At 40.4% G+C, this 24,359-nt stretch overlaps 1 protein-coding gene across 24 annotated transcripts in view; it reads right to left on the bottom strand.

The window, feature by feature from the left end:
• RAD51B (RAD51 paralog B) overlaps positions 1-24,359 on the bottom strand; it is a 794,823-nt gene that overhangs the window by 766,944 nt on the left and 3,520 nt on the right. For 21 of the 24 annotated variants that reach the window (XM_063651710.1, XM_054449787.1, XM_054449780.2 and 18 more), the window contains exons 2-4: positions 24,022-24,107; positions 22,080-22,193; positions 12,439-12,555 (exon numbers count right to left, since the gene is read on the bottom strand). In XM_063651710.1, coding sequence (XP_063507780.1) covers positions 12,439-12,555; positions 22,080-22,193; positions 24,022-24,105 — 315 coding nt within the window. In that variant the 5' untranslated portion in view covers positions 24,106-24,107. The remainder of the gene's footprint in view (positions 1-12,438; positions 12,556-22,079; positions 22,194-24,021; positions 24,108-24,359) is intronic. The other 3 variants (XM_063651723.1, XM_063651724.1, XM_063651725.1) reach the window with 1 other exon arrangement.

Raw genomic sequence — 24,359 nt, 5'->3', positions numbered from 1 at the left:
ACAACCTCCACCTCCCAACCGCCTGCCTTGGCCTCCTAAAGTGCTAAGATTACAGCCTCTGCCTGGCCGCCCCGTCTGGGAGATGAGGAGCACCTCTGCCCGACCGCCCCATCTGGGAAGTGAGGAGCGCCTCTGCCTGGCCACCACCCCGTCTGGGAGGAAGTGAGGAGTGCCTCTGCCCAGCCTCCCCATCTGGGAAGTGAGGAGAGCCTCTGCCCGGCCGCCCCGTCTGGGAGATGAGGAGCGCCTCTGCCCGGCCGCCACCCCGTCTGGGAAGTGAGGAGCGCCTCTGCCCGGCCACCCCATCTGGGAGGTGAGGAGCGCCTCTGCCTGGCTGCCCATCGTCTGGGAAGTGAGGAGCGCCTCTGCCCGGCCGCCCCGTCTGGAAAGTGAGGAGCGCCTCTGCCCAGCCGCCCCGTCTGGGAGGTGAGGAGCGCCTCTGCCCGGCCGCCACCCCGTCTGGGAGGTGAGGAGCGCCTCTGCCCGGCTGCCCCGTCTGGAAAGTGAGGAGCGCCTCTGCCCAGCCGCCCCGTCTGGGAGGTGAGGAGCGCCTCTGCCCGGCCGCCACCCCGTCTGGGAGGTGAGGAGCGCCTCTGCCCGGCCGCCCCGTCTGGGAGGTGAAGAGCGCCTCTGCCCAGCCGCCACCCCATCTGGGAGGTGAGGAGCGCCTCTGCCCGGCCGCCCCGTCTGGGAGGTGAGGAGCGCCTCTGCCCGGCCGCCCCGTCTGGGAGGTGAGGAGCGCCTCTGCCCGGCCGCCACCCCGTCTGGGAGGAAGTGAGGAGCGCCTCTGCCCGGCCACCCCATCTGGGAGGAAGTGAGGAGCGCCTCTGCCCAGCTGCCCCATCTGGGAAGTGAGGAGCACCTCTACCCGGCCGCTCCATCTGGGAAGTGAGGAGCGCCTCTGCCCGGCCGCCCCCTCTGGGAAGTGAGGAGCACCTCTGCCCGGCCGCCCCCTCTGGGAAGTGAGGAGCGCCTCTGCCCGGCCGCCCCCTCTGGGAAGTGAGGAGCGCCTCTGCCCGGCCGCCCCGTCTGGGAAGTGAGGAGCGCCTCTGCCCGGCCACCCATCGTCTGGGAAGTGAGGAGCGCCTCTGCCTGGCCACCCATCGTCTGGGAGGTGAGGAGCGCCTCTGCCCAGCCGCCCCGTCTGGGAAGTGAGGAGCGCCTCTGCCCGGCTGCCCCGTCTGGGAGGTGAGGAGTGCCTCTGCCTGGCTGCCACCCCGTCTGGGAGGAAGTGAGGAGCGCCTCTGCCTGGCCGCCCCGTCTGGGAAGAAGTGAGGAGCGTCTCTGCCCGGCCGCCCCATCTGGGAAGTGATGAGCGCCTCTGCCCGGCCGCCCATCATCTGGGAGGTGAGGAGCGCCTCTGCCCGGCCGCCCCATCTGGGAAGTGAGGAGGACCTCTGCCCGGCCGCCCCATCTGGGAGGTGAGGAGCGCCTCTGCCCGGCCGCCCCATCTGGGAGGTGAGGAGCGCCTCTGCCCGGCCGCCCCGTCTGGGAGGTGAGGAGCCCCTCTGCCCGGCCGCCCCGTCTAGGAGGTGAGGAGCGCCTCTGCCTGGCTGCCACCCCGTTTGGGAGGAAGAGAGGAGCGCCTCTGCCCGGCCGCCCCGTCTGGGAGGTGAGGAGCGCCTCTGCCCGGCCGCCCTGTCTGGGAGGTGAGGAGCGCCTCTGCCCGGCCACCCTGTCTGGGAGGTGTACCCAACAGCTCCGAAGAGACAGCGACCATCGGGAGTGGGCCATGAGGATGATGGCGGTTTTGTTGAAAAGAAGGGTGGAAGTGTGGGGAAAGGAAGGAGAGATCAGACTGTTGCTGTGTCTGTGTAGAAAGAGGTGGGCATAGGAGACTCCATTTTGTTCTGACTAGGAGAAATTCTTCTGCCTTGGGATGCTGTTGATCTATGGCCTTTCCCCCAGCCCCCTGCTCTCTGAAACATGTGCTGTGTCAACTCAGGGTTAAATGGATTAAGGGCGGTGCAAGATGTGCTTTGTTAAACAGATGCTTGAAGGCAGCATGCTCGTTAAGAGTCATCACCACTCCCTAATCTCAAGTACCCAGGGACACAAACACTGCAGAAGGCCGCAGGGACCTCTGCCTAGGAAAACCAGAGACCTTTGTTCATGTGTTTATCTGCTGACCTTCTCTCCACTATTATCCTATGACCCTGCCATATCCCCCTCTCCGAGAAACACCCAAGAATGATCAATAAATACTTAATTTAAAAAAAAAAGAAAAAAAAGAATGTACCAGCTTCATGAAAAAATAAATAAACAAAACACACTTAAGTACATAGACCATTGCCACTATAAAGCAACAACACAAACAAGTCTGCATAATAACCAGCTAACAACATGATGACAATATCAAATCCACATGTCAATATTAACGTTGAATGTAAACAGGCTAAATGCCCCAATGAAAAGGCGCAGAGTGGCAAGTTGGACAAAGAGTCAACACCCAATGGTGTGCTATCTTCAAGAGACCCATCTCACGTGCAATGACACCCATAAGCTCAAAATAAAGGGATGGAGAAAAATCTACCAAGCAAACAGAAAATAGAAAAAAAGTAGGGGTTGCTATTATAACAGACAAAGCCGACTTTAAACCACTAAAGATAAAAAAAGACAAAAATGGTTTCCAGCTTCACCCATGTCCCTATAAAGGACATGAACTCATCATTTTTGAAGGGGAACATCACACACTGGGGCCTGTTGTGGGGTGGGGGAAGGGGGAGGGATAGCATTAGGAGATATACCTAATGTAAATGACGAGTTAACGGGTGCAGCACACCAACATGGCACATGTATACATATGTAACAAACCTGCACGTTGTGCACATGTACCCTAGAACTTAAACTATAATAAAAAATATATATATTATATATATATATAAGACAAAGAAGGGCACTACATAATGGTAAAGCATTCAATTCAACAAAAAGACCTAATTATCCTATATATGCAGCAAACATAGGAGCACCCAGGTTCGTAAAGCAAGTTCTTAAAGACTTATGAAGAGACTGCATAGTAATAGTGTGAGATTTCAACACCCCACTGACATTATAAGACAGATCATTAAGACAGAAAACTAATAAATTCAAGACCTGAACTCAACACTTGACCAAATGAACCTAGTAGACATCTACAGAACTCTCCACCCAAAAACAGCAGAATATACATTATTTTCATCTGTACAGGGCACATGTTCTAACACTGACCACACGATCAACCATAAAACAATCGTCAACAAATTAAAAAAAAAACTGCAATCATACCAGTCACACTCTTGGACCACAGCACAATAAAAATAGAAATCAATACTAAGAAAATCACTTAAAACCATACAATTACATGGAAATAAACAACCTGCTCCTGAGTGACTTTCGGGTAAACAATGGAATTAAGGCAGAAATCAAGAAATTCTTTGAAACTAACGAGAATAAAGATACAACATACCAGAATCTCTGGGACACAGCTACAGCAGTGTTAAGAGGAAAGTTTATACTGTTAAAAGCCCATATCAGAAAGTTCAAAAGTTCTCAAGTGAATAACCTAACATCTCACCTAGAGGAAACAGAGAAGCAAGAGCAAACCAACCCCAAAGCTAGCAGAAGATAAGAAATAACCAAAATCAGAGCTGAACTGAACAACACTGAGATGCAAAAAAAATAATAATAATAATTAAAAAGATCAAAGAATCAAGGAGTTTGTTCCTTGAAAGAATATATAAGATATACTGCTAGCTAGACTAATAAGAAAAAAAAAAGATCCAAATAAACAATCAGAAATGACAAAGGTGATATTCCATCGACCCCACAGAAATACAAAAAACCCTCAGAGAACTACTACAAACACCTCTATGTACACCAACTAGAAAACCTAGAAGAAATGCATAAATTCCTGGAAACATGCAACCTCCCAAGATTGAACCAGAAAGAAATTAAACTAACGAACAGACCAATAATGAGGTCCGAAATTGAATTAAGTAACAAAAAGCCTACCAAGCAGAAAAATCCCAGGACCAGACATGTTCACGGCCTAATTCTACCAGATGTATAAAGAAGCGCTTATACCATTCCTACTGACAATGTTCCAAAAAACTGAGAAAGAGGGACTCCTCAATAACTCATTCTATAAGACCAGTATCAGCCTGACACCAAAATCTGGCAGAGACACAATGTAAAAGAAAGTATTGTGGGGGAGGGGGGAGGGATAGCATTAGGAGATATACCTAATGCTAAATGACGAGTTAATGGGTGCAGCACACCAACATGGCACATGTATACATATGTAACAAACCTGCACGTTGTGCACATGTACCCTAAAACTTAAAGTATAATAATAATAAAATTTTTTAAAAAAAGAAAGCGTCAGGTCAATATCACTGATGAACATGGATGCAAAAATCTGCAAGAAAATATGAGCAAACTGAATCCAGCAACACATCAAAAAGTTAATACATCATGATTAAGTAAGCTTTATTCCTGAGATGCAGGGCTAGTTCAACATATGCAAATCAATAAATGTTATTCACAACATAAACAGATTTAAAGCAAAAACCATATGATCATCTCCATAGACACAGAAAAAGCTGTCAACATAATCCAACACCCCTTCATGATAAAAACCCTCAACAGACTAGGCATCGAAATGAACATACCTCAAAATACTAAGACCCATTTATGACAAATTCACAGCCAACATCATTCTAAACAGGCAAAATCTGGGAAAACTAGAACAAGACAAGGATGCCCAGTCTCACCACTCCTATTCAACATAGTACAGGAAGTCCTAGCCAGAGCAATCAGGCAAGAGAAAGAAATAAGGCTGGGCACGGTGGCACATGCCTGTAATCCCAGAATTTTGGGAGGCCTAGACGGGCAGATCACTTGAGGTCAGGAGTTCAAGACCAGCTTGGCCAATATGGTGAAACCCCATCTCTACTAAAAATATAAAAATTAGCTGGGAGTGGTGGTGCAAGCCTATAGTCCCAGCTACTTGAAAGGCTGAGACAAGAGAAGGTGAGGAGGTGAGGTTGCAGTGAACCAAGATCGTGCCACTGCACTCCAGCCTAGGTGACAGAGTGAGACTTCATCTCAAAAAGGAAAAAAAAAAAGGAAAGAAATAAAAGGCATCAAAATAGAAAAAGAAAAAGTAAAATCATCTCTCTTCACTGACAATATGATTCTATACCTAGAAAACCCTAAAGACTGCTCCAAAAGGCTCCCAGAACTGATAAATGACTTTAGTAAAGTTGAAGGCTACAAAATCAATGCACAAAAATCAGTGGCTTTTCTATACACCAATAACATTCCAGCTGAGAGCCAAGTCAAAAATATAATCCCATTTACAATAGCTACACAAAAAAATAAAATATCTAGGAATACATCTAACCAAGGAGGTGAATGATCTCTGGAAGGAGAACTACAAAACACTGCTACAAGAAATCATAGATGATACAAACAAATGAAAAAACATTCCATATTCAGGGATTTGAAGAATCAATACCGTTAAAATGGCATATTTCCCAAAGCAATGTACAGATTCAAATTACCAATGTCATTTCACAGAGTTAGAAAAAACTATTCTAACATTCATATGGGAAGTTAGAGTCTGAAAAGCCAAAGCAATCCTAAGCAAAGAGAACAAAGCTAGAGGCATCACACTACCTGACTTCAAACTATAGCAACCAAAACGGCATGGTACTAGTACAAAAACAGACACAGTGGTCAATGGAACAGAATAGAGAACCCAGAAATGAAACCACACACTTACAACCTCTGATCTTTGACAAAGTCAACAAAAATAAAAAATGGGGAAAGGACTCCCTATTCAACAAATGCTACTGAGATTACCAGCTAGCCATATGCAGAATAATTAAACTGGACCCCTACCTTTTATCATATACAAAAATTAACTCAAGATGGATCAACAATTTAAATGTAAGACCCAATCCATAAAAATCCTAGAAGAAAACCAAGGAAAATCCATTCTGGACATCAGCCTTGGCAAAGAACTAATGGCTAAGACCTGAAAAATATTCTAACAGAAACAAAAATTGTCAAGTGGTACCTAACTAAAGAGCTTCTGCACAGCAAAAGAAAGTATCAACAGAATAAATGGACACCCTACAGAATAGGAGAAAGTATTCACAAACTAGGCATGTGACAAAGGTCTAATATCCAGATTCTATAAGGAACTTAAACAAATCAACAAGCAAAAAACGACCCCATTAAAAGTGGGCAAAGGACATGAACAGACACTTCTCAAAAGAAGACATACACGTGGCCATCAAATATATGAAAAAATGCTCAACATCCCTAATCATTAGAGAAATGCAAATCAAAACCACAATGAGATACCATCTCACACCAGCCAGAATGGCTATTATTAAGAAGTCAAAATGGCCAGGCACAGTGGCTCATGCCTATAATCTCAGCAATTTGGGAGGCTGAGGTGGGCGGATCATTTGAGGCCAGGAGTTTGAGACCAGCCTGGCCAACATGGTGAAACCCCATCTCTACTAAAAAATAAAAAGAAAAATTAGCTGGGCATGGTGGCAGACACCTGTAATCCCAGCTACTCAGGAGGCTGAGGCACGAGAATCGCTTGAACCTGGGAGGCAGAGGATGCAGTGAGCCGAAAGTGCCACTGCCCTCCAGCCTGGGCAACAGAATGAGACTCTGTCCCAAAAAAAAAAAAAAAAAAAAGTCAAAAAATAATAAATGCTGGCAAGGCAGCAGAGAAAATGGAATGCTTATACACTGTAGGTGGAAATATAAATTAGTTCAACCACTGTGAAAAGGAGTTTGGAGATCTCCCAAAGAACTTAAAACAGAGCTACCATTTGACCCAGCAATCTCATTGCTGGATATATACCCAAAGGAAAATAAATCACTCTACCAAAAAGACATATGCACTAGTATGTTCACTGCCACAGTATCCACAATAGCAAAGACATGGAATCAACCTAAGTGCCCATCCGTGGTAGAGTAGATAAAGAAAATGTGGTAAATATATACCATGGACTACTACACAGCCATAAAAAGAACAAAATCATGTCCTTTGCAGCAACATGGATGCAGCTCTTGGTCATTATCCTAAGTGAATTAACACAGGAACAGAAAACCAAAGACTGCATGTTCTCACTTATAAGTGGGAGCTAAATATTGGGTATACATGGACACAAAGATGGGAACAATCAACACTGGAGATTATTAGAAGGAGGAAGAAGGGAGCAGGGAAAAAGGCTAAAAAAACTACCTATTGGGGACTATGTTCAGTACCTGAGAGATGGTATAAATCGTACCCCAAACCTCAGCATCACGCAATATACCAATGTAACAAACCTGTACATATACCCCCTGAACCTAAAATAAGATAGGGCACCCAATTATTAGAGAATAATCATTCTTTTCAAGCACACGTGCAACATTTATCAAAGTTGATCACATATTTAACCTTAAAAGATGTCTCAGGGAACTTCAAAGAATCAATATCATGCAAAGTTATCTGACAAAAATGCAATTAGATTAATAATGTAATTAAAATAAATCTTTTTAATTAAGTAATTTCGATATTTTAAAATTCCAAATGATACATGAGTCAAAGAAGCAATTGTGATGGGAATGTTTAAATACTTTTAGAACAGAATGTAAATACTATATATCAAAATAGAATACTTCAAGAAAAATTCAGTCTTAAAAGGTCAGAGTAAAAAGAAAAACTGAAAATTAATAGATTAAATATCTAATTTAAGAAGTTAGAAAAAAAGAATAACCCCACAAAAAAATTAAATAAAAGGAGATAATAAGAAAATGGCAGAAATAAAGGAGGTAGAAGATGAAGAAATAATAGAGAGGACCAACAAAGAACAACAAAATGCAGAGTTCTTTAAAACGATGACATACATACTCAAACTTCTGACAAGATTTTTTTTAAAAGAGAGGGAGAAATAAAACAAAGTAAGTAATATCAGAAATGGAAAGGGGGACAAAAACCACATGTAAAACCAGATTTAAGAGCTGGAAGATTATAATGAATAACTTTATTATAATAAATTTGAAAACATAAAGAAAATGGACAAATTCCTAAAAATCTCATTCACTGAAACTAATCAAGAAGAAATAGAAAACCTGATTAGTCCTATAATCATTAAAGGAATTGAATTTTTAAAAAATCTTCTCAGAATGAAAAATATCAAGACCAGACAATTTTTCAGAAAAGTTCTACCAAATCTTCAAGGAACAAATAATTCCCATCATATGCAAACTATTGCAGAATATTAAAAAAAGAGATATTCCATAATCCATTCTACCAAACTAGTATAAGATAAATACTAATTCAGACAAAGACACTACTAAAAGGAAAATTACAGCTCAATATCCATCCTAAATATTGAAAAATCTTAAATATTAACAAACTGAATCCAACAGTTTATAAAAAAAGATAATATATCATGACCAACTTGAACTTGTTCCAAAAATGCAATAGTAGTTTAACATCAGAAAAATCTGTTAAATGTTTCTCACCACGCTATTAGACCAAAGAAGAAATAATACAATCATTTCAATCAATGCAGAAAAAAAGTTTTTGATAAAATGTAACACCAAATTAGTATTTTAGCTAGGAAATGAAGGACAGTTCCTTATTTCTGATCAAGGATATCTACTTACAGCAAACATCACAGGTTCTTTTTTTTACTTTTTTATCTAGAAATAATTTTAAACTTACAGGAAAATGGTATTAATAAAAACAGAAGGCCAGGCGCAGTAGCTCACACCTGTAACCCCAACACTTTGGGAGGCCAGGGCAGAAGGGATCACTTGAGGTCAGGAGTTCAAGACCAGTCTGGGCAACATAGCAAGCCCTCCTCTCTACAAAAGATTTAAAAAATTAGCCAGGCATGATGGTGCACACCTGTAGTCCTAGCTACTTGGGAGGCTGAGGAAGGAGGATCATTTCAGCCCAGGAGTTTGAAGCTGCAGTGAGCTATGGTTGTGCCACTGCACTCCAGCCTAGGTGACACAGCTAGACCATGTATCTTTTTTTTTAATTTAAAATAAAAATAAATTAAAAATAAATAAAAACAAAATACAGAATATATATATGCATTCTTTTCCCACATCCACCCACTGTTAACATTTTGCCCAATTTACTTTATCGTTTTGCTAGCTCTCTCTTACCTCCACATGTGTGTATGTGCATGTGCATGTATGATACACAGTATGAAATCAGTATGTCAATCTACACTCCCATTTTTATTGCAGCACTATTCACAGTACCCAAGAGATGGAATCAACCTAAGTGTCCATCAACAGACAAATGGATAAGTATGTGGTACATACACGCAATGGAGTACTATTTCAGCCATAAAAAAGAATGAGATTCTGTCATCTGCAACAACATGGATGGAATTGAAGGTCATTATGTTGAGTAAAATGTCAGACACAGAAAGACAAACCTTGTATGTTCTCACTCATATGTAGAAGCTAAAAAAATTGATCTCATAGAAGTGGAGAGTAGAATAGTGGTTACTAGAGGCTGAGATGGTTAGAGGGAGACAGCGAAAGGTTGGTTAGCAGTTATAAATTATAGCAAGATAGGAGGAATAAGTCTTAGTTTTCTATAGCACTTTAGGGAAACTATAATTTACAACAATTTATTATATATTTTCAAATAGCTAGAAGAGGGGCTTTTGGATGTTCCCAACACACAAAAAAAATGATAAATGCTTGAAGTGATGGATATGCCGATTACCCTGATTTGATCATTATACATTGTACACACATATCAAAATATCAAACTGTACCCCATAAATATATACAATTATTGTATCAATTAAAAATTGTAATAAAAGCAAAAAAAACTCTTTGTTTGAAGATAAATTGATATACTCCCTGTACTCAGTTGAAAAACAAAAAACAAAAAAGATTGAAGAAGCTACCTGTAGCTAGAATAGAAAGGAGAGAATTTGCCCCCACTAAAGAGTCAAAGTATTTATATTCCTATTCCAAGTCAGCCAATTAGATAACAACAAAACACCTAAAAGGCTTGTAACTTCTGTTTGGATTTTAAAAAATAATTAATAAAAGCTAAGTGAAAAAGTATTAAAAATTATTCTAAAATTTAAAAAGTAAAAAGAATTTCCCAGTTAATCTTCCTTAAGTTCAATGTTTTTGCTATTTAAATAAGTAAGTTTACGACTGTGGATCACATTGTAATAAACCTCATTTAAGCAAGTGGAACTTCAGCCCAAAAAGTTTATGTAAAATCATATGATTCTGGCACCACCTGGTGGCAGTATATTCCAAAAGAAGGTGTGTGTGTGTGTGTGTGTGTGTGTGTGTGTGTGTGTGTGTGTGTGTGTGTGTGTGTGTGTGTGTGTGTGTGTGTGTGTGTGTGTGTGTGTGTGTGTGTGTGTGTGTGTGTGTGTGTGTGTGTGTGTGTGTGTGTGTGTGTGTGTGTGTGTGTGTGTGTGTGTATTTTTATTAATAACAAATTCACTCGTTTATTTACCAACTATTTAATAGGCATCTGCTAGGCGTAGTTCATATAAATCTTTAAATCTCTCTTGGAAGACAGGAAATAAAATATAGTACCTAAAACAGGGTCTCTATCTCCAAGGAAAAAAAATCCAGTCAAATTATGACTATCAGAATGTAAGAAAATAATCTGTTCTTGTTTAGAAGTTTCCTGAAAGTATTTATGCCCCTAGAACTTTCAAGCAAGAGGTCCTCAGGAGTGCACTGATAAACATTGTCTATCAAGTCACCACATTGCAAGCAGTTTTCAAGGAAAATAACTGCAGTGGCTTTAAAATGCCCTCAAATTCCTGACACTTCTTCCTTCAAAAGGTTGGCCAGGTGTAGTGGCTCACACCTGTAATCCCAGCACTTTGGGAGGCCCAGATGGGTGGATCACCTGAGGTCAGGAGTTCGAGACTAGCCTGGACAACATGGTGAAGCCCCATCTCTAGTAAAAATACAAAAAATTAGCCAGGTATGGTGATGTGTGCCTGCAATCCCAGCTACTCACCTGAACCTGGGAGGCAGAGGTTGCAGTAAGCCAAGATTGTGCCACTGCACTTCAGCCTGGGCAACAGAGCAAGACTCTGTCTCAAAAAAAAAAAAAAAAAAGTAGAGGCTAATTTCCCTTTCCTTAAATGTAGGCTTGACTTAATGACTCACTTCTAATGACGAAAAGTGGCAGAAGTAGTGGTGTGTAACTTCCACAGCGAGGTTGCCAAAGATATCACCACTTCCATCTTGCCTTCTTCGAGACCACTCACCTGGGAGAAGTCAGCCATCATGTCATAAGACTCAAGAAGCCTGTGGAGAGCCTACCTGGGGAAGCACTGTGGCCTCCTGCCAACCACCAGCACTCATTTGCCAGTCATGTAAGTGGGCCCCTCAGAAACAGATCCTACAGCCCCTACCAAGCTTCAGATGACTGCATCCCTCACCAACAATGCTGAGCTAAGCCACTCGCAAAGAAACTAAGAAATAACCAATGTTTATTGTTTTAAGCCACTTAGTTTTGGGATAATTTGTTATGCAACAGTATTAACTAATCCAATAACCTATCACTTCCTAGAAGAAATTTTATCTATAACAGAAAGTAAAAACAGCTCACTTTAGTTTAATACTATAATTTTTCCATATGTTAATAAAAGTTTAAATTGTCCTTCCTAATTTATAAGGAGTGATCCTTTTTTAATTCCCCCAATTGTTTCATAATATTATTTCATAATATTTACCACTTTCTTTTTTTTGAGACAGGGTCTTGCTCTGTCACCCAGGCTGGAATGCAGTGGTGTGACCATGGCTCACTGCAGCCTTGACCTCCCTGGCTCAAGGTCAGCCTCCTGAGTAGCTAGGACCATAAGCATGCACCACCACATATGGCTAAATGGTTTCTGGTTTGTTTGTTTTTTCGTTTTTTTTTTTTTTGGGGTAAAGACAGGGTCTTGCCTTGTTGCTCAAAGTGCTGGGATTATAGGCATGATATAATCATATATAAAAAATGTATAATGTTATTTACGTGCATACATATTACATATATGACATGTGTATATATTACATATGTGACATGTGTGTACATATAAATATATGTATGCATGTATATATGTATATATAACATATACGTATGCATTATATATAAAACACATATATAAACACACCCAGCAATATTTATCACTTTCTAAGTTAATTCAATGAAATAGCAACCTAAGTAGATTTTAATCAGTCAGCAAGGATTTTGTTTTTAACATCTCTGTTTGCAGAACAACCACACTAAGTACTGAGTGGAGAACCATATCCTTGAAGTACTTATAATTTATTTCAGATTACTGTTCCAGAAATAATTTATGTTTTTTAACTAAACTTTTTCCCTAGCTCTGAAGATTATAGGTCAATGGAAGAAGGTATGAAAAATTTTTCCTTTACCTCTGTGAGGGATCCACAAGCCACACCACCATGCAGGGCTTCGTCCAAAGCAGAAAGGGTAGTAGATAAGAACGCTGGTGAGAAATCAGCAGCCCTTTGTGCTTTTATCCCATAAGCCTGAACAAGAAAATGATTAAGTTTTTTTTCAACCTCTATATATATTCAAAAACATAAACCAACTTTAATTCTCTAAATTTTAGCAACTTTAACCCTAATCCATCCTTTTCCCTTCTATTATTTATTTGTTCAACAAATATTTACTCTGTGCCAGGGACTGTGCTAGATTACGGGGATATGACCTAACAGAAAGAGACGCTGCCCTCACAGTCTTGTGAAGTCAACCAGGGACTATGAAATTAGGACTAGAAACCAGGCAATTACAACACAATTAATAAGAGATATTGTAATAGGGAAAGTATAACTGATACAGATTTTGGAAACTTAATGGAATTGCTGGATGCCTGAGCTAAAATCTGAAAGAGCTGTTAGGTAAGCAAAGGAAATGTGACTATTCCTGCCAAAGAGGACAAAATGTACAAAGAAAGGTCAAGAAGCAAGAGAGGAAACAGGGACTAACACAAACTGTAAATATACAGTTCATTTAGAATGGCTGAAAGATGGAGTGTGGGTGCAGCACAGCAAGCAATGAGGCTAGAGAAGTAAGTAGGGGCCTAACCATAAACAGCCCTGTTGAAGATGCAAAAAGGAGTGGCATGAACAAGTTATTTCAAACTTGGGTTCGTTTGTGAAGAACAGTGTGAAGGAAGGTGTGATAGGCTGAGAAATGACCCCCCATCCCCACCCCTGGATATCCAAATCAAATCTCCAGAACCTGTCTGTGAATATTACATTATTTGCAAAATGGGTGTTTGCAGATGTGATTAACTTAAAGACCTTGAGATGAAGGGATAATCATGGATTATCCAGATGGACCCTAAATACCCACACTAATAAAAGAGAGGCAGAGGGAATTCAATACACACAGGAAAAGGTTATGTGAAGATGGTATAGAGAGAGAAGCAGCCACAAGCCAAGGAATGCTAATGGCCACCAAAAGCTGAAAGAGGAAAGGAACGGATAATCCCCTAGAACCTCTGGAGAGAATGCAGCTCTGCCTACACCTTAATTTTGAACCTCTGAACTCCAAAACTGTAAGAGAATAAATTTCTGTTGTCTGAAGCCACCCAGGGTGTGATTTGTATTAGAACTGCCACAGGAAACTAATACAACAAATTATAATTTCAAAGACATACTCAGATTAGTTTGTGAAGAACAGCTTGAAGCTGGGAGATCTGTCAGGAAGACATTACAGTCATTCCAAAGAAAAATAATGGTAGCTAGAAGAAGGTAACAGTAGTGGGGATAAAAACTTTTGGTACTAGCAACTATATCTAAAGCCAGGTACACAGTACAACAGTCCCCCTTATCCACGGTTTCACTTCCCATGTTTCAGTTACCCCTGGTCAACATTGATCTGAAAATATTAAATGGATAATTCCAGAAATAATTCGTAAGTTTTAAATTGCACACAGCTCTGAGTAGCATGGTGAAATCTCACATCATCCCACCTGGATGTGAATCATCCCTTTGCCAAGTGTATACACACCGTAGACACTCCCTGCCCATTAGTCAGTATCTCAGTTATCATCTCAGTTATCAGATCCAAAAAACGTAGTATACATATAGTTCAGTACTATCCAAATTTTCAAACATCCACTGAGGGTCTTGAAACATATTCCCTGTGAACAAGGGGAGAAACACTACATATCTGAAGTTTTTCCAATATAATACAGTTCTGAAATTCTCCTTTTCTTTGTTCAAGACAGAGTCTCACTCTGTCACCCGGGCTGGAGTGCAGTGATGCGATCTCAGCTCACTACAACCTCCACTTCCTGGGTTAAAGCAATTCTCCTGCCTCAGCCTCCCAAGTAACTGGGATTACAGGTGCCTGCCACCATACCCGGCTAATTTTTGCATTTTTAGTAGAGATGGGGTTTTGCCATGTTGGCCAGGCTGGTCTCGAACTCCCGCCCTCAAGTGACCTGACCGCCTCGGCCTCCCAAAGTGCTGGGATTACAGGTGTGAGCCACTGCACCTGGCCCGAAATTCTCCTTTCTTATCCTTGGTGTTGTGTTTGTCCACAAGAAATTATACAAAGAATTCTGGTGATTTCATTTGTTGGTTTTGATCATTCGGATGTATTTAGAACTACAAAAGTTAATACTCTATAAGGAAAATTGTTTTTTAAATTACTTTTATTAATCTTCTGGAATATTAAAATTTTACCTGATTTTTAAAAGATGTTTATTTTCTAATGTTCCTTTTATTCTTTTAAGGGCTTTTGACAACCTCCCTTTGTTAATGGTCTGCTTTACATTTCAGTTTAGTTTTGCCTGCTCCAGAGCACTGTCCAATCGCTATGCTAGGATATGGAGCAAATAACATCAGCCCCTCTTAGATATTGCTGCGTTTCAGGAATCACGAACAGTAAGGAAAAGGCAAGGACAGGAAGCTAATGAACATTTGTTGCACGTCTACTATGTGCTGTATTAAGTACTTTACATACATTATTTCATTTACACACAGGTATAATTATCTCCATTTCGCAAATGGTAAAAATACTGAGACTTAGAGATTTGCCAGATATTACTGCAAGGGGACAAACAAGAACTGTTGTTGCTTTTTTCCTAAAGAACATAACTTACCTAAAGCAAATATGGAAAGAAAAAAAAAAAGTTAAAGAAAACAGAAGTCAGTAAAAAATTCCACAATCCTGAGATAACCATTATTAACAATATACACCAAATACCTTTATAACGGTCATTTTAATAAAATTGGCATGTATACTATATACAATTTTGTAGCCTGCTTTTTTCACTAAGCATTTATATCCTGGGCATTTCTCCTGTTATTAAAAATTATTGGCTGGGCATGATGGCTCATGCCTGTAATCCCAGCACTTTGGGAGGCTAAGGCAGGAGGATCACTTGCAGCCAGGATTTCAAGACCAGCCTGGGCATCACAGCAAGACCCTGTCTCTATAAAAATAAATACATAAATAAATATTTTTCAAAGATTTTAGTGCCTACGTAATATTCCCTAACATAAATGTAATACAATTTATCTCCTTCCTTACTATTATTATTGTTTCCAATTTTTTGATATAAGAAATATTTTAGTCGGCATCCTTACATAGACATTTTTGTCTATAACCTATCATCAGGCAACGTGGACGCATGTGGGGATACTTTCTCAAACATGCAAAGGCAGCCCAATCTGTCAAAATTAAAGCACTTCACTTGCAATTTTAAGTGTAATTTCTAGAATAATAGATTCGGTAAGTCAAAAAAAGAATAATCGGCTGGCCGCGGTGGCTCACGCCTGTAATCCCAGCATTTTGGGAGGCCGAGGCGGGCATATCACCTGAGGTCGAGAGTTCAAGACCAGCCTGACGAACATGGAGAAACCCCATTTCTACTAAAAATACAAAAAAAAATAAATTAGCCGGGCATGGTAGCACATGCCTGTAATCCCAGCTACTCAGGAGGCTGAGGCAGGATCATCACTTGAACCCGGGAGGTGGAGGTTGCAGTGAGCCAAGATCGTGCCACTGCACTCCAGCCTGGGCAACAAGAGCAAAACTCCGTCTCAAAAAAAGGAATAAAATGAACTAACAGAACAAAACTTCAGAAAAGTAGTATGTATATAAATGAGACAAAGAAGAGTTTTGTGATATGACACTATCAATTTTTCTTCTACTTTGGTGGCTGCTTCTTCTCAGACTCATTATCATCTAATCTGACCTGTAACTGTTGGCATCACTCAGGTTTCAGGCTAAGTACACTTATCGTCTTACTGTATGCACTTTATAGGCAATCACTCATCCATTCCGATAGCTTTAACTATCATATTTACACCAATGACTCCCACGTGCATGCCTCGCCTTCAAGGTCCAGGTCCATATATTTAACTGCCTACTTCCCATCTTCACTAAATGTTTTATAAACATCTTAAATTAGACAAGTACTGGCCGGGGGTGGTGGTTCACGCCTGTAATCCCAGCACTTTGGGAGGCTGAGGCAGGTGGATCACCTGAGGTCATGAGTTCGAGACCAGCCTGGCCAACATGCTGAAACCCTGTCTCTACTAAAAATATAAAAAATTAACTGGGCATGGTGGTGGGTGCCTGTAATCTCAGCTACTCGGGAGGCTAACGCAGGAGAATCACTTGAACCTGGGAGCCTGAGCCAAGATCTCGCCATTGCACTCCAGCCTGGGTGACAAGAGCAAAACTCCATCTCAAAAAAAAAAAAAAAAATTACACAAGTACTAAATTGAATGTATGATCTGCCTCCCTCAAACCTGCTCCTCTTCCAGTATTCCTGATCTCAGGAAATGGTACCACTCAGTTTCTCAAAGCAAAAGTCAGGGAATCATCTCTGACATTTTGCTATACTTCACCACCACCTCAGCCAAACAATCACCAAATCCCATTAATTCTCTCTCCTAGGCTCAGCACAGTGGCTCACATCTGTAATCCCGGCACATTGGGAGGCTGAGGTGGGTGGATTGCTTGAGGCCAGCAGTTTGAGACCAGCCTGGACAATGGCAAAACCCCATCTCTACTAAAAATACAAAAATTAGCCGGGTGTGATGGTGCGTGTCTGTAGTCCCAGCTACTGAGGAGACTTAGGCACAAGAATTGCTGGAACCCAGAAAGTGGAGACTGCAGTGAGCCAAGATCGCACCACTGCACTCCAGCCTGGGCAATAGAGCGAGACTCTATCTGAAAAAAAAAAATTATCCCTCCTAAATAATTATCCCTCCTAAATATCTCTCATATTAATCAACACAATAATATAAGTCTGCATTAATAATATAAGTCACCATCACTTTTTGTTTGGAATACAGTAATAGGTACCTAACTAATCTTCATGAATATTTTCTTGCTTCTTTTCAATCACTTGTCCATGTCCAAGACTGATTTTTTTTAATACACACATTACAGTATACCCTTTTATGAGTTTCCATTGCTCTTGGAATAAAGTCCAAATCAAAGCCTAATAATCTGACTGCTGCTTACTTCTCTGGCTTCATCTCTTACCACTCTCTTCTTCGCTGTTATGTTCCACTCATGCAAGCCCCATTCTCCTTCTCTTCCCAGGGCCTTTGCATCTGTTATACCCAATGCCCAATAACTCTTCCCTGCCCATTTCCCTTCCCAGCTCCTTTGCCTATCTCTCACCAATTCATCTTTCATGTTTTAGCTAAAGTATTGCTTCCTTGGAAGGGCCATCCTGACCTCCAAACTAAGTAATGTCCCTTATTATAAAGTTTCAAAGTCCCTTATGCTTTTCCTTGATAGGATTTAGCACTATTATAATTAACTAATTATTTCTGAATTAATATTTTAATGTCTGGCTTCCCCCACTAGACTGTAAACTACAAGAGGGCTGGACTGTATAAACTTGTTCACCATGATAGCCTCAGTGCCTGACAAAGTACCTAATACATGCTTGACATTCAGTAAATACAGGTCAAAAGAATAAAGATTGAATAAATGAGCAAAAAAAAATTTCCTGAAGAAATGAACTAAAACTAAGCCAATGCACCAACAACAGGCAAGCAGAGAGCAAAATTATGAATGAACTCCCATTTACAATTGCTACAAAGAAAATAAAATACCGGGCCGGGCGCGGTGGCTCACGCCTGTAATCCCAGCACTTTGGGAGGCCGAGGCAAGCGGATCATGAGGTCAGGAGATTGAGACCATCCTGGCTAACACGGTGAAACCCCGTCTCTACTAAAAATACAAAAAAATTAGCCGGGCATGGAGGCGGGCGCCTGTAGTCCCAGCAACTCGGGAGGCTGAGGCAGGAGAATGGCGTGAACCCGGGAGGCGGAGCTTGCAGTGAGCCGAGACTGCGCCACTGCACTCCAGCCTCGGCGACAGAGCAAGACTCTGTCTCAAAAAAAAAAAAAAAAAAGAGAAGAAAGTACCTAGCAATACAGCTAACAAAGGACGTGAAGGACCTCTTCAAGGAGAACTACAAACCACTGCTCCAAGAAATCAGAGAGGACACAAACAAATGGAAAAACATTCCACACTCATGGATAGGAAGAATCAATATCATGAAAATGGCCATATTGCCCAAAGTAATTTATAGATTCAATGCTATTCCCATTAAACTACCATTGACATTCTTCATAGAATTTTAAAAAGCTATTTTAAAATTCATATGAAACCAAAAAGGAGCCTGTATAGCCAAGACAATCCTAAGCAAAAAGAATGAAGCTGCAGGCATCATGCTACCCAATTTCAAACTATACTACAAGACTCTAGTAACCAAAACAGCATGGTACTGATACAAAAACAGACACATAGACCAATGGAACAGAATAAAGAACTCAGAAGTAAGACCGCACACCTACAACCATCTGATCTTCAACAAACCTGACAAAAACAAGCAATGGGGAAAGGATTCCCTCTTTAACAAATGATGCTGGGAGAACTGGCTAGCCATATGCAGGAAACTGAAACTGGACCCCTTCCTTATACTTTACACAACAATTGACTCAAAATGGATTAAAGACTTGAATGTAAAACCCAAAACTATAGGGGAAAAAAACAAAACCTAGAAGAAAATCTAGGCAATACCATTCAGAACATAGGCACAAGCAAAGATATCATGACGAAAATGCCAAAAGCAATTGGAACAAAAGCAAAATTGACAAATGGGATCTAATTAAACTAAAGAGCTTCTGCATAGCAAAAGAAACTATCATGGTAGAAAATGGGAGAAAATTTTTTCGATCTATCCATCTGACAAAGGTCTAATATCCAGACTCTATAAGGAACTTAAACAAATTTACAAGGAAAAAAAAAAAAAAAACCCCATTAAAAAGTGTGCTAAGAACACGAACAGATACTTTTCAAAAGAAGACATTCATGCAGCCAACAAACAAAAAAAAAGAGCTCAACATCACTGATCATTAGAGAAATGCACATCAAAACCACAATGAGATACCATCTCACACCAATCAGAATGGCAATTACTAAAAAGTCAAGAAACAACAGATGCTGGCAAGGTTGCAGACTAACAGGAATGCTTTTACACTGTTGGTGGGAGTGTAAATTAATTCAACCATCGTGGAAGACAGTGTGGCAATTCCTCAAAGACCTAGAGGCAGAAATACCATTTGACCCAGCAATGCCATTACTGGGTATATACCCAAAGGAATACAAATCATTCTATTATAAATATACATGCACACATATGTTCATTGCAGCACTATTCACAATAGCAAAGACATGAAATCAACCCAAATGCCCATCAATGATAGACTGAATAAAGAAAATGTGGTACGTATACCCGATGGAATACTATGCAGCCATAAAAAGGAATGAGATTATGTCCTTTGCAGGGACATGGATGGAGCTGGAAGCCATCATCCTCAGCAAATTAATGCAAGAACAGAAAACCAAAAACTGTGTGTTCTCACTTATAAGCGGGAGCTGAACGATGAGAACACATGGACACATGGAAGGGAACAACACACACTGGGGCCTGTTGGAGGTTGTGGGGGAGAGGGAGAGCTTCAGGAAGAATAGCTAACGGATGCTGAGCTTAATACCTAGGTGATAGGATGATCTGTACAGCAAACCACCATGGCACACATTTACCTATGTAACAAACCTGCCCATCCTGCACATGTACCCTGGAACTTACAATAAAAGTTGGAAAAAAAAAAAAAACTAAGCCAGTGTTTAAGGCAGTGCTGAAATATAAGGAATGCTACAAGAATGAATGTAAACCATAGGAGAAAGATGGCTTCTTGAACTGTATTTGGAATTGTATTAAGATGGCAGCTGAAGGTAGTGATGGAAGTAGAAATTAAAGTTGAATTTCGGGACCATGCTCTCTATTTATTAATGGGAAATATGCCATGGATATTGACCAATTAGAATGACAGATGACAAATTAAAGGTTTTTCTGGTGCTTTACAACCTTCAAAATAATAAGTTAATTTGAATCTAGTCACAGAATCATTGCATAGTATTTTAACTTCTGTTTTCTCCCATAAAACAAAGAAAGCTGTTCAAGCAATGAAATCAATGATAAAGATAAGACTAATGCCAATTTCTAACTCCAATTCTGATTCTCCTTCTGACTACCCTGTCTTTAAAATATTTTCCTCAGATCACAAGCTAAATCTGAACAAAAGAAAATATCTGTTGTTTGGCCGGGCACAGTGGCTGATGCCTGTAATCCCAGCACTTGGAGAGGCCGAGGCGGGAGGATCACCTGAGCTCATAAGTTCAAGAACAGTCTAGGCTATGTGGCAAAACCCCATCTCTACAAAAAACACAAAACTTAGTTGGGGATGGTGGTGTGCACCTGCAGTCCCAGCCACTCGGGAGGCTGAGGTGGGAGGATGGCCTGAGCCCAGGAGGCAGAGGCTGCACTGAGTCGAGATCATACCACTATATCCCAGCCAGAGCAATAGAGCCAGACCTCATCTCAAAAAAAAAAAGAAAGAAAGAAAATATCTGTTGTTCAAATATCTGTTCATTGTTTTTAGAAGTTTCCAATGACACTAACATTCCTTCCTTCTCCCCTTCTTCAGAGAATTGTACTTCATTGTTCAGTGTTCAGTAAATTTCAATATAAGGTAGTAAGGTAAGAAACTTACAGTCCACATAAATAAATACATTTGCAAAGCACTGAACAGAATTTTAGGAAACTCTTACTGTGAGAAAACAAGATATTTCTATCATGCTCCAAATCTACATTTTGAAAAGCTACAGTCATGACAAAAAGTCTGAAAAAATGCACAATTTGATGAGGGGTTTTGTAAAAGACTTCAAATTTTCTTAAAAGGATAAATTTTTAATTACCTTTTATACAATCAATAAGCAAGTATAAGTACAATTATGTGTACTTTATGATCTAGAGCAAGTGATGATGGTAAAGGTCAGTATATCAAAGAAAGGGGCATTCTAAAATTAAGATTATAAGTTAACAATGAGGCCCTCAAATACTACCTAATCAATCAGAGAAAGATGATCTTTTGAACTACTGCTATTGGCTACAGAAAAAAAATAAAAACTTTCTGTTGCTCCCTAATTCCTATATTTAGAAATTATCTCCCATGAGTTTATAAACTACATAAATTTTTCACATATAGGCTAGGCACGGTGGCTCATGCCTGTAATCCCAGGACTTTGGGAGTTCGACGTGAGCAGATCACTTGAGGTCAGAAGTTTGAGACCAGCCTGGCCAATAAGGTGAAATCCCATCTCTACTAATAATATAAAAATAAGCTGGCTTGGTGGCACCGTGCCTGTAATCCTAGCTACTCAGGAGGCTGAGGCAGGAGAATCACTTGAACCCAGGAGGCAGAGGCTACAGTGAGCCGAGATCGTGCAACTGCACTCCAGCCTGGGCAACAGAGCGTCTCAAAAAAGAAAAAAAAAAAATTTCACATGTATTTTCCTTAGAGAACTAACTTCTATGGTAGAAAACTCAGTATTTTTGAGGTACTCATCTCTATTTCTGCATGTGCCTCATCCCTAAAAAAACATGTTTAATGAGATGAGGAATCATTCATAATCAAATCATAATAAAATATAAATATACCGTTTGCATCTTTGGGGCACAGGCCCTGCTGACCATACATAGAAGTTCATGGACACCTCGATAACTCAGACCAGTCACCCTCATAAGCTCCAGTGGGGAAAGACATAAAAAGTCCTAAAGAAACATAAAGAGAGTATTTTAAACATATATGTGTAACAAAGATACTAGAGTTAAAAGGAAACCTTCAATTGATACTGCCTATGTAGACAAAAGTACAATTTATCGCAGATCAAAGATTTATACATTCATTGTAGTATTTTCCCCATAAATATGCCTTAACTAAAAGTTGTAATGACACAAACTTATCTTCTAATTATCCTGTTTAGTTGGCATATACCAGAGGATACACCAAATAATATCACGTAGCACCAGCATCCAATCCAGGTGTGTATGAGCGCTACACTTGTGCCAAAAAGAATCTGGGTATAAATATATGCCCAGAAAGTGTCAGGTTGAAAGAGTTTCTTTCTTTTTTTTTTTTTTTTTGAGACAAGAGTTTTGCTCTGTCACCCAGGCTGGAGTGCAGTGGCACGATCTCGGCTCACTGCAACCTCCACCTTCCGGGTTCAAGCGATTCTACTGCCTCAGACTCCTGAGTAGCTGGGACTACAGGCACTCACTACCATGCCTGGCTAATTTTTTTTCATTTTTAGTAGAAACAGGATTTCACCTATTAGCCAGGCTGGTCTCGAACTCCTGACCTCATGATCTGCCCACCTCGGCCTCCCAAAGTGCTGGGATTACAGGTGTGAGCCATCGTGCCCAGCCGAAAGAGTTTCTTTCTAAGCTAGAAGTTCACTCAGAGATAATATTTCATAGTTGAAAAAGAATGAAACTGACTATAGGATCAAATAACAAATTTCATACTTTTAAGAATGTTTCCGAGTATAAATATGCGAATAATTAAATGTATAACAAAGGAACCGATGTTATCTTTAACACAGAAAGCAATTCAAAAAAAAAAAAATTGCAGAATGCTCTGTGAACATGTCTTATTAAAGATAAAATCAGGCCAGGCATGGTGGCTCATGTCTGTAATGCCAGCACTTTGGGAGGCTGAGGGAGGCAGATCACTTGAGATCAGGAATTTGAGACTAGCCTGGCCAACATGGTGAAACCCCGTTTCTACTAAAAATCCAAAAATTAGCCAGGCGTGGTGGCATGTGCCTGTAAACCCAGCTACTCAGGAGGTGGAAGCAGGAGAATCACTTGAACTGGGGAGGAGGAGGTTGCAGTGAGCTGAGATGGCACCACTGTACTCCAGCCTGGGCAACAGAGTGAGACACTGACTCTAAACAAACAAACAAAAAAAGGATAAAATCCTAAGATAAAACCTTAAATCTAGCCAGGCACAGTGGTGTGTGCCTGTAATCTCAGCTAGCTGGGAGTTGAGGCTGGAGGATTGCTTAAGGCCAGGAGTTTAAGATCAGCTGGGGCAACATGAGAACCTAGTCTCAAAAACAACAAAGAACAAAAACAACCAACCAAAACCTTTAAATCTTATTTACCCTGCTAAGGAGGACTTGCTTCACCACCTTGCTTAAAAATGCAAGATCTGCTCTATATATTTCTCATGCTCCATCAACAAGAAAATGGTCTATTAATTTCTTTTGCTTTTAAGAGAAATGATACATGTTGAATAGTATCTCCTCATTTGAGTCATATTTCTCATGTAACTATAAAACAGTAAAGCTGTTACTTCACCTTATGCCATGACCACTCTCCCCTCAAAATGCAAAAATACTAAATTTGGGTAAATGAAATCGCAATTGGAAATGCATCCAAGGAGGCTTGATATTTACAATTAGCCTATGGAAAAGCACCAGCATTTATCTTTTTTTTTTGTAAGCCTACATTTTCATATTTCAAGTTTAAGAGGTATTAAGGTATAAAGTTAACTTGTGCATAAAACTTCTCAATAAAAATGTTAAATAAAATTTACCTGACAGGTAAGGATCTGATGTCTACTCAGACGGTCACACAGCTCTTGTGATAAACCCACTCGTTTTAGTTTCTTGCTACCCATGCCTCCAGATCCAGCAAAGAAAAGAAGAACCATGAAAAAAACAACAGAATATAACATAAGTGATAGTGAATAGGCTATCCAAAACAAAATTAAAAATTCCTCAAGTTTCTCCATATGCAAAATGAAACATATTGTGTTAAAAATATTACTGATAAAGGAATGCTATAGAACCTTTTTAAATGTTTTAAATAGGAGAGACATTTGTTCGTCAAACAGGCACACAGAGAAACAAGGCAACCTCAAATATAATTTCA

This window comes from Pongo pygmaeus, chromosome 15 (assembly GCF_028885625.2).
Source record: "Pongo pygmaeus isolate AG05252 chromosome 15, NHGRI_mPonPyg2-v2.0_pri, whole genome shotgun sequence".
Classification (NCBI taxonomy): domain Eukaryota; kingdom Metazoa; phylum Chordata; class Mammalia; order Primates; family Hominidae; genus Pongo; species Pongo pygmaeus.
The sequence above is the reverse complement of the archived record's forward strand: the minus strand, read 5'-3'. Positions and strand labels throughout refer to the sequence as shown.